Source organism: Priapulus caudatus, unplaced genomic scaffold (genome assembly GCF_000485595.1).
Source record: "Priapulus caudatus unplaced genomic scaffold, Priapulus_caudatus-5.0.1 Scaffold256, whole genome shotgun sequence".
NCBI lineage: Eukaryota > Metazoa > Priapulida > Priapulimorpha > Priapulimorphida > Priapulidae > Priapulus > Priapulus caudatus.
In genome coordinates, this window is record NW_014577317.1 from 120418 (window position 1) to 131995 (window position 11578).

The 11578-nt window shown below is 43.4% G+C and overlaps 2 protein-coding genes across 2 annotated transcripts in view; both read right to left on the reverse strand.

Moving 5' to 3' along the window:
• LOC106808150 (UPF0415 protein C7orf25 homolog) overlaps positions 1-10038 on the reverse strand; it is a 109126-nt gene extending 99088 nt beyond the window's left edge. The window contains exons 1-3 of the mRNA XM_014810732.1: positions 9954-10038; positions 6671-6845; positions 6228-6315 (exon numbers count right to left, since the gene is read on the reverse strand). Coding sequence (XP_014666218.1) covers positions 6228-6315; positions 6671-6822 — 240 coding nt within the window. The 5' untranslated portion in view covers positions 6823-6845; positions 9954-10038. The remainder of the gene's footprint in view (positions 1-6227; positions 6316-6670; positions 6846-9953) is intronic.
• LOC106808151 (hemicentin-1-like) overlaps positions 9236-11578 on the reverse strand; it is a 14270-nt gene continuing 11927 nt past the window's right edge. The window contains exon 6 of the mRNA XM_014810733.1: positions 9236-9268. Within this exon, the coding sequence (XP_014666219.1) occupies positions 9236-9268 (33 nt within the window). The remainder of the gene's footprint in view (positions 9269-11578) is intronic.

Below are 11578 nucleotides of genomic sequence, written 5' to 3' on the forward strand. Positions count from 1 at the left end.
ACTCCTGATATATATATATACACTCCTGATATATATATATATGTAACATATAGTTTGTGAAGTTAGGTGCCATAGTGCTTGCCTGCGACCACGAACCACCACCACACGGCAAGAACATGGGATGACTGTATAGCCAAAAAATGTAAAAAAAATTATCGGCACACGCGTGTTCAGAAAACGGGCGCAAGCGCATTTTCAAAATACATGCTCGTTAACATGCTGGGCCTACATGCAGAGCATATGGTTCTCGGAATATTATGAGCAAAGCACTGAGATATTCTAATCGGCTTCTAATTGCTTATGTTACGCGCAATCTTCCGATCTGCGCAATCTTATGATTGCGCAGCGCAATCTCCCGATCGGCCGACTGTGCGGCAAATCAAAACAGCCTGTTGTTTCTTTACAGGCAGACCCCGCACTGATATATTCTTATCGGATATTAACGTGCTAACACCCAAATCAGGACAGCATTTTGTTTCTTTACAGGCAGACCCCATGTCGACGATCAGACGGGAATGGAATTCCCGCGTGCCCAACAGGCGGGAATGGAACGGCGCCATATTTGACAGACGAAACTTGAATGCCGCCATCTTTGACACGCGAGAACTGAATGCCGCCATCTTTGACAGGCGGGAACTGAATGCCGCCATGTATAACAGACGCGAGTGGAACGGCGCGAGGCAGAGTGAGATCCGGCTGCGACACGGCGCATCGAGAAACGACACGGCGCGCGACAAGCACCACAACAACCGAACCCACGCGTCGACGACGACGACGACGACGCAGCGGCCGCAGCTGGCGACGTACAGGCTGCGCGTGCTTGACTGTACGGCGACGTGCATCCGCATCGAGTGGCAGACGAACGCGAACGTCGGCAGCGCGGCGACGCAGCCACACGGCCTGCAGGTGCGCTACCATCGCTCGGGACAGGAGACGGAGACGTCAGCGTCGGGCGCGCTCGCCGACGACGCGACGCCGTACGACGTCTGCGAGCTGGCTTCGAACACGCAGTACGTCATCTGCGTGCTGGTCGTCGACGCGACGACGGGCGGTCGGCTCGGCAACGGCACGGCGTCGTGCGTGCGCGCGACGACCGGCGCCGCCTACTCGGACGTGTACGTACGCAGCAGCATCGGCGCCGTCATGTGCGTCGTCATCATCATGGTCACGATCGCGCTCATCCGCTACTGCGCCTTCCGGCAGCAGCGGCGGCGCGGCCGACACAACAAGCAGGCGTCGCTGCGAGAGAGCCTGCGCAGTCGGACGACGTCGGCGTCGAGCGGCGGCGGCGTCGTCGGCGCGCGTAACCCGTCGCCGGGGGGCAGCAGCAGCAAGCCGACGCCGCCGTACTGCGAGCTGTGCGACGTGCAGTGCCCTCTATGCAGTGAGCCCGCGCACTCGCACGACACCGGCTACGGCGTCTCGCCCGACCCCAGCATCTGCTCGCAGGACCCCTCCGCGGCGCATGCGCACCTGCCGCGCTCCTCGCAGCAGCAGCAGCACCGCCACGAGGCCGCCTCCCCGCAGCAGCACGCATATCAGTACTGGATGGAGACGGGTCGCTACCCGCCGTGCGACGCTCCGGGAGCGTTGGACGCGCATGCGCAGTGTACGAGCGAGCTGCAGCGTGAGGCGTTTCGCTGCCGTGACGGCGCCGTGCATTGCAGTGCCGACAGCGGTACGGCGCTCGTGCTCGTACCCATGGACGACCAGAGATTCCTACGCATGCACTGCTCCTGCGAAGACGCCGCTGCCGCCGCCGCCACCGCCGCTGCCGCCGACGACGACGACGATGACGGCGGAAGCGGCGACGCTTTGCGATACATGGACGACGACAACTGCGAGGGTGCCACTGCCTCGTGCAGTCGGCAGGCGACGACGACTGTGTAATAACTCGTGTAAACCCCCCTGCTCAGCTCAGCACAGCTCTCTCTCATCTTAACGCCTAGATAGTAGATACACAAATACACAGTCAAACCCCGTGCTAGCACAGATCACCTCGCTAGAACGGACACCTGTATATAAGGGACACTTTTCCTAACGTGACCGTTATACAGAGAACTGTTTCTGTAGAACAGACAACTGTCGCTGAAGGGCACCTTTAACCTTTCCGTCAAACGCTAATACACAGGTTTGACAGCATGCAGCCCAGTAGAGTAGCAATTCTAATAAAGAAAGCGCTTCTTTCCTGGGCTACATATTTGCAACTAATGTGTAACAAGAGGCGCAAAAATCTCGCAGCCGGTAACGCCTAGCAGTGAGATGAGATTTTTTGAAACGTTAAATTCCAAGGAGTTCTTAACAGCTACTGACGTTTTCTCGCAATGGTGACGACGCGGACAACTTCTGAGGGGCGTGTGCACACACCACACACACTGCAGATGACGTTGAAACATTATTGCTTTTTCTTCGTTACACACGTTCTCCCGACTACGGCCGCTCGCAAATGGAACTGTGGCAAGGAAAGTTACGCCGTTGAAAATTGTCGCGTTTTCATCCGCTTGCGCGAATTTATTATGTCTTTAAATGGCAGGCACTCACATTTCGCTATTCACTCACCGGGCAACCGACTCGTCTATCAGGCTCTGATTGTAATACCGGCGGGTCTGCAGCCTATATTGCTTTTGCTTGTGTACACTTATCATAGGCTCACTTCGCGTGCCACACTGACTGACAGCAATATTCAAAGGCACTTGAATTTCATGTAAATAGATTACACACGCGCACGCGCGCAGACAAACGCACATCCATACGCACACGTACGTATACTCGTATGCACGCACGCACGCGCACATTGGTACTTCATAGCTGCGTGACAGACAGCGAGAGCGCATTTAACAAACACTCAAAGTAAAACGTGTTACTAAGACCTTATTACTTTTATAAGGCTCTTCATTTGGACATGCTGTGCATCGACCAATTCTTCCTGGTACTGGCGTGAGCATATGCTACGTGAATTCTACAGTCAATGTTCAACGGTTCGTGGTGACAGTAAACATAATGCAGGTGGCATTGACTTCCACTGCCAGTAGCTCTTTCCATCATGACCGTCGAGAAGTATAGGGGAGGGAGGGGGACTTGTGGACATGCCGGACAGTATTTAGGCTCATGGCTTCCAGACATTTTTGAATCTACGGTGTATTTAAGTGCATGTTCCTTTTCAGATATAGTATACTCGCTATTTATATTCAATCTTCTTGCAGCACTTTTACTGCGCAATTTCTTTAGCGTATTATATACACTCTCATCTTATCGTACGAGTACGAGCGTGCGTGTGTGGGTGGGTGTGAGAGAGACAAGGAGAGATAGAGAGTGGGAGAGTTTAGGAGAGAGAGAGTAGGAGAGCGGAGGGAGAATATAGAGGCGAGGGAGAGAGGGAGAGCTAATAAATTGGTGTCAGATATACATCGCTACGCCAATCTGGCATATTTTAACTAGCCTACACCACGCTTATTACCCATATACGTTTCAGTAGAGGCACTAGCAAGGGGATCACTACCCCAATATCAACATAGATATTCTTGTACAAGCACATATACTAGCTGATTTTATTCCGACTAGGAATTCAATCATTGGCTGTTTTTCTTCGATGCGTTAATCATGTTTTACTGTGACTGTATAATATGCACATGCTCGTACGCGCTCACGTACGCACTCGCTCACGCGTGCACTCACGCACTCACTCACGCGTGCACGCACACATGTAAATAGTATACTACGTTTACTAAGTGTCATATATGCACTCGTCAGTGACACGGCTGGTATGTTGCAAGTAGCCTATTACATCACGAACACAACTCCTCACACCCCCTTGCCACGATGGGACGGGCAGCGAGAATGGATATCTCCACTACTCTTAATCACAGCATGTCCCCCTCAATCCTGCCTTACACAAGTGTTTGATATAATTGTACCATAATTGACCTGTTTACATTGTATCTAATTGATTAATTTATTTATTTTTGTACGAATAAGTGGACCTATTTTTCTTCATAAGATTTTAAATGTAGTCGTTTAATAACTCTAATTGTGTCAACTTTCTAATTGTGAATTTTTCTTGATAATATAACCCACTATTTCACATTTTACGAACTCGTACCATCGATGTTTACTGCTATTATGGTTTCTCTCGTTGCAATTACTCAGCTATATTTAACAATATAAATGAGTTACAACAGTAATTTTGCGACGAATACGTGTGAAGATTGGCAGAAATAACAGCGCCCTTGAATTAATTACACTTCACAGAAGGAGCTAAATGCGACAATTTCGTTGCACGAACATTGAAACACACTCGAGTTCACCAGCGAACCGTCTACCTGTTAATGACTAGATTAATCAATGCCTTGGAGAATACAGTCTGTCAGGTGTGCTGCCATACACGGACGCAGTATTACTGCTTGCGGATAGTATAGAGAGGAAGATTAAGTCGTAACTGAACACACACGCAGAATTTTCGGGCAGGTTTGGAATGACTTTCGGAGCAGATAAAAATCTTCGATCATGGTTTTTCAACAACCCGCAAGAAAAAAAAACAGGTGGAATGCAAGGTGAATAAATATAAATCTTTTTACGAAGACGTTACTCAGCTGCTATTCCAATGTTAGGCTGGGAATTCGTCACCGAATAAAAGAACGAATTGCTGAGGAAAAGAGAATAAATATTTATTTTGTGGGAGGGGAGAGTTATATTCTCACAAACACAATCTTCTAGAGTGCATTGGACGTGAAATCCACAAGAAAGGGGGGTTTTCTATAAATAAACGACCGTAGCCGATGAAAAGAACTGCTGACGATAACGACAGGGTTCAGAGACAGCGAATTATTTGAGGCTATAATCAAGTCCGGCGTATAGCACCTGTACAGAGCGACCAAAAGGAAGCAAAAATAGAAACACTTGAATCGATTTGGCCAGAGATACAGCAAGGATTCGTGATATCAATTTTTCTTAAGAACTGCCGTGCACGATGAAGAAAATACAGGATGGCTTCGTGAAAGGGGAAAATGATGGGCGATTTTAACATTCGAAAACGCATTCATAGAAGTGATCATTATTTATAATAAAGGATGCTCGTTTCTTTGTTATTTTTTCTTCGTCGGCGATCTAGCAATTCAAAGGTTCCTAAACATGCATACATACACATAAGTATTTTCAAACATCAATGAGCCTAATATCTTTTGCAACTTCACGACTGCGTTTCCAGCAAGCTACGTTTACCTCGTATCGTTTGTGCCACGGTTAGTCTGTACTTTCGAAAAATCCCTTATATTACGCAGGAAAACGATAACAATGACAAATATGCAAGACATGCAAAATGTTTTCGTCATTAACTAGCAGCAAACACATCTAATGGTGCAACCTGCAGCTGCTGCGTTAAATTCTCACTGATCATCTAAACACCTGCCTCACAAAAGATTGATTTGTGCATCCTTTACCCACAACAATCCATTTGTCTGCTATGGATCTACCAGTGCATATATGCGAGGACCACAAATGTCAATATCAAATTGCAGTAACCACATGTCATCTGTGCATGGTAGGCCACACATACCAAGTAAAGCCTCAAATTAAATTAAAACTCAAGTAAAGTTCAAATTGATGAAACCTAGCTCCTTCATTCAAAACTACTTCCAATTGCTAAATTTGTGACAATAATTCATAAACATAAAAACAAATACATACTGCTGATGGTTTAGCAATTTTCCTATAATATTGTTTACTATTACTTAACCAACAAAGCTAGAGAGACACCTAAAAAGCATATAATAGCATATGGAAATTGGAATACTTGGGGTGCAAATGCAGAATAAGAAGTACATGCCGAGCGTGACAGATAAGTGGCGCCACCAAGTAACGAGCATGTTCGTATAATATAATGCCATTATTGGTCCAAATTATCATCTCTTACATACTGTTATAACCAGAGAGTATTAGTCAAATGTTCCTTGTTGTTTCTTTACACACTATATTTACAGCTGTTGATATCTATTGATAAGCGCTGCCCTAATTCATCTTTCTTTAATAAAAAAAGGATCACATTCTTATCTCTACTATATCTTATTGAGACACAATAGTTTAGCTCAATAGAACTAAAAATAAATGAAAAAGTTCTTTTCAACCAAACAAGAATTCTTGTTTTGTTAAAAAGAACTTTTTCATTTATTGGATTATAACAAACAGATGAACTTAATCAACAAAAACTAAAAAATACTTCTACGTCCACATACCTGTTTAAGTCTGTTCAGAAATTTTAGTTCTGCTTGAATTCTTGTTCGTAGCTTCTGACTCCCCGCGACATTTGCATACGCTTCACATCTGAAAGCAATAAAAAAGGCTACAGCAATGGGCCTCTCATAGTTATATACATACATGTGACATGTCAACTCCCACTATCTGACGTGGGCAGCAAATGCAATGCCACGTGTTTGGTATGTCATATAATGATGCAGATGGTGCTTAAACACTTACTATGTACGCCATTTTGTCGCGTACAGATACTTTCGCGAATTCAGACTTGACGGACAATTTCGCGAGTGGTTAATTTCGCGGTCGGTAAATTCCCGAATCAGTGAAGAACAGCGTGTTGATATTTTCGCGGTCAGGGACGCGTTCGCGAAATTCGCAAAAATTAAACCACCGCGAAATATACAGCTTATACCTATCGCCTTACCTATCCAGCATGTTCTTTCCCTTTGCCATGAGATGCCGCAGCAACACAAACAGTGCTCTGCTTTCACAATCGCATGAGTCACCACAAACTTCACAAGGCACATTCTCTCCGGCTACTGGCAGAGATGTCATCGGTTGTGACTCACCTGACATTGCTAGTACCACTCGAAAATCGTCTGCAATTAGAAATTGATTTTATTCACGAGCGACATTTCTTTAAATATAAAATCAGACTTTAAAAAGATGTACTGATAATTTTATCATATAACACAGCCAAAGAAATGTTTTATGAGTGATTTGAGTTTATTGAATTGTGATAATTTGAGTATACTTGGGATGAAACTATCGAAAATGTCAAGTAAAATATATTATATGACATTTTTAGTTTTGGCCTTTGCCAGCCCAATTTCGAATAAATAGAATGTGGCCTATATACTAGAACCAATTATATACAGTTGTGTAAGCACTATTACTAAAACTACTACAGTTAGCAGTAGTTTAACACAGAAAACAAGAACTCTCACTTTATTTATTTGGGGTTCAATCTCATTACGAAGCTATTATTTATTTTGAATTTATCAGTGAACTTTTTTATCATTGGGTTTCTCTTCTGTGTGAACACACACATGCACCAACCGAATAAATAGCAAAGAGGCATTGTATTCACATTAATCACACACACACATATCGCTTCTCTCTTGTGTGAGTGAGAATAGGTGTTTTACTGAAGATGAACATGGGTAAACACCTATCACACACATAGGGTTTCTCTCCTGTATGAATCACACAAGTTATTTCCCAGGTCTTGTTGATTTGCATCATTTCATGAACACGCCAGTGAGTACCTGTGGATCATGTACACTCCCCATTGGTGTAGCTGATGGTTTATATAGAAATGTTATGTATCATATTTAATATTATATAATATAACCTGCAATGCCTGTTTCTTTTGCAAAAGAGTTTAAGCTCAAGATTGGCTTTTTTTGTGCTAACATGACTACTGATGATGCAGCACTCTACGAATGTGCATTGTACCCCAGAATCCCCCGAGTCCCATGAGAATGCAGCATTCTCGTTGAGTGATAAAATATAATGTCTGAGCTTCAGTTTTGATCGACCTCGCTACCTCCAGGCCCAATCCTAGTTTAGTTAGTTAAGTAGATATTAAAGATGCATTCCCCCGCACATTTTTTTAACAAACCTCTGTAAAAACGTAAGTAAATAACTCTCTACACTTTAACTGAACATTAGCTTTGAAAATAAAACTGTACAAATATGTATCAAGCCTATATTCCCTCAACGAAAAAAAACAACTTGGAAAATCGCGTTTTGCCGCGGTTCTGTATCGTGGCGGCAAGAGTCGACGCAGGTCATGTAACCAGCACAGCTATAGATATCATATAACATATGTGTTATATGACATCTTCGAGCATATGCAGCCTTCATGACCTTCAGCCTTGGCAACATCGCATGGAAACAAAAGACGCGTCACAACATCGCCGCAGAGTGGCAAAAGTAAACGCTGTTTTAAACATTCGACCCGACACTTTCACTTTGTAGTCTAAAAGCTTTGAATGAATGTATTCCTGAGCATTTTTTTTACCTACCACACATATATAGGCAAGTACAAACGGGCAATGTTCTCCGCAGTCTAAAAATCTGTTGTTTACAGTTTCAAACCGCTGCCGGCGAAGCGGGTGTGATACAGATTTATAGTGCACCGGACATTTTCGCACGCATGCTCGGCCGTACGCAATGCTATCATTAGTAATTTCGTAAACATGGACACTCGTAATAAGGAACTTTTTGTCAGGGCTGTCCACGTGCATCCGTGATTAGTACGTGTGTTTCACGTACTCTATTTCCATGCTTAGTCCGTGGCCGTGGTTACACCGCTGACACCTCTGTTTCATCTGGCATCCAAAACATACGAGCCGCACAAATGTTTACGTCATCGCTTGACTCCTGGATAACATTTACGGCACGTAAATGATATGTTGATACATATCAACAACCGATTTCAAGTCTTGTTTGTAATGTAACCAGCAGTGATATTGGATAAACTAATACGCGTTTGGCTATAAGGTAATGTACTTATTAACTACACAAGGTGCCAGCTCGTCGACATTGCATAATCAATGGTCCTATTAATCCTTTAATTTCTCTATACCCCAACATTTGTGAAAATGAGGGCCGGGGTCCTAAACTAGGATTGTGCCACTTCCACTATTTCGGATCACCCCATACGTGCCATATATGAATGGTGCTTATAGACAAAGCAGTTTAGACATGTGCCGATATTGTTGACAAACAGATAGACAACAGGAGGCTGCCAGCCTGGCCGGGACAGTTGCCAAAGACTTTTGCCATTTAACTTTGCATCTCTCTACCTAAGCTAAAACCTACAGTGACCGTTTCGGATCAAGGATAGTGATAGTTTGGGAACACCGCAATATGTTTTCGCAATATGTGCTACACTAATCTGGGGTGCTAAACTAGGCTTGGGCACAGGGTTCATCGCTCGAGATGAGCCATACACAACGTGATAAAATTACAATGCAATCGATCACCCAAGACACAGGCACTTGAAGCGTTTCAACTGTAAACACACGCCGCTGCCATTGTGCGCACACTGACACATAAATATATATATCTATATATATCTATCTATATATTTATGTGTCAGTGTGCGCGCAATGGCGGCGGCGTGTGTTTACAGTTAAAACGCTTCAAGTGCCTGTGACCCTAGCCCGACCAGGCTGTGCAACGGATTGTCTATACATTCTATGTATTCTAACCCTAGCATTCTATGTATTCTAACCCTGGTCCCTAGCATTCTATGTATTCTAACCCTAGCATTCTATGTATCCTAACCCTAGCGATACCGTTACAGCTACAGTGACCCAAGAGATGGCGAGCTGATTTGTTTATCTACAAAATTTCCGTTTATTCACTGCGTTATTTTGCTGTGTATTGTGTATAGTTCTGTGGCGGCGGGAAGGTAGGGAGCTACATGTTTACTAATTTATTATTGAAACATTAATTTTTACATAGTACATTTTTACATAGCTCTAGTACCTACGTAGCTCTAGTACTATAGCCGCTGGCAGTTAATGTAAGCGGGCTATTGTACTAGAGCTAGTACTAGTACTAGTAGTAGTAGTACCTACGACTACGAGGCTACGTAACTTTTCAGTTTCATATATGAAAATACTCTAGGCTGCTCTTAATCTAGCTCGCCCTTTAGTTTACGTCAAATCGTATTTGTATTAACCTATCCTTACCGATGGAAAAGTGGTTTCGGGGTATTTTTTGTTAGAAACGATACCTCAGCCAGATTAGACAACTGAAGAATATGACAAGGTGGAAGCTGACATCTTGAAATGAAAATAAGTTTGCGATAACTTTCAACTTATTTTATTTCGTCACATAATTAATATATCTGTATCGTAAATAGAAAAACAATCTTAATCTAGTTTGTTTATTGTGTAATATACATGTCAAATATAATAAATATAAACATTATTTATAACAAAATGCCTAGAATTTAAATAATTTAATGTTATTATTTTTACTCTCCAGGTGGCGGTAAACGGTCTATGTACATCCGGTCCAGGTCAAAGCTGAGAACTCAAGAACTCAGCTGAGAACTGGTCAAACTCAAAGGGCATATCATATTCCGTGTGTGTAGGCATGGTGAGCATAGAATTAGATATACACAACACATCACATGTTGTGTGTGTGGATCAAGAGTACATATATGTCTATTATGTCCTCTTGGTGTGGATCAGTCGAGCAGATTGCGTATTTTCATTGCATAAATGTCGTGACTGATTATCATTATCGACTGTCAGTGTGTCATTATGCAAACGGCCCAAGGATAGAGAACAATACTGTACAACTTCAAGCTGGTGTTATTATTAATTCGGGTAGCTAGTGTACAACTCGTCAACTGTACATTACTATATTAATTATTATTATTAAACACGTGTATGCATGGTTACATCACAGGCACTTCAAGTGCCTTGGAACGTCTCAATAAAAAAAAGAATGGTAAATAAACACGAAATGTATTTACTACCAAAGTCTTAATGTTTCTCTACTCTATTTCGCCTATAATCACCTGTAAATGCCGGTTAAATGCTCATCTGCAACACACAAGTACGCTGCACGCCCGCACTGAGCACAAACAACATGAATAAGAGAGCAGGTAGGAAAGCCTGATGGAAAAATTTGCTTTATGCTTGGCATGGCGGGCCTCGAAATGGAGGCTCGGAGGCCGGCAGCAGCTCATCCCGGCATGCAATGCGCCACCATTACTCGTGTATAAACAGACATCTCGTCCTCTTTACACTCTCTTTACATTTTCACGGAGAGAACATTTCCTGCAGCATTTCACGAGATATCTCTGGCGGGAGTAGGTAAGGACAAAGAGCAGAGTTAGAATTCGAACGAGTGAACATTTATGTACACATAGATACCAAGATGGAAGCTGTTGGATGTGTATTCGTGCTGTGAAGGTGTGAAATAAAGCGAGCGTCGAGCAAATTTTTCTATCAGGCTTTCCTACCTGCTCTCTTATTCATGTTGTTTGTGCACAGCGCGTACGTGCGGTGTACTTGTGTGTTGCAGATGAGCATGCATTTTGCGCATTTACAATGTGATTATAGTGCGAAAATATAGGCTTAGAGAAACATTAAAGACTTTGTAGTAAATAATATTGTGTTTATTACCTATTTTTTTTTTATTGGAGTTCCACAGTGCCTGTGGGTTTAATAAATTATCCATGCGGGCTGATGCACACTGGACACAGCCGTACCTTACATTCCATCTGACCTAAAATGACCTAGTATAATACGAACTAGTACTACTATACACGCTCGTAGTATAGATGCGCTTGAGTATGTGC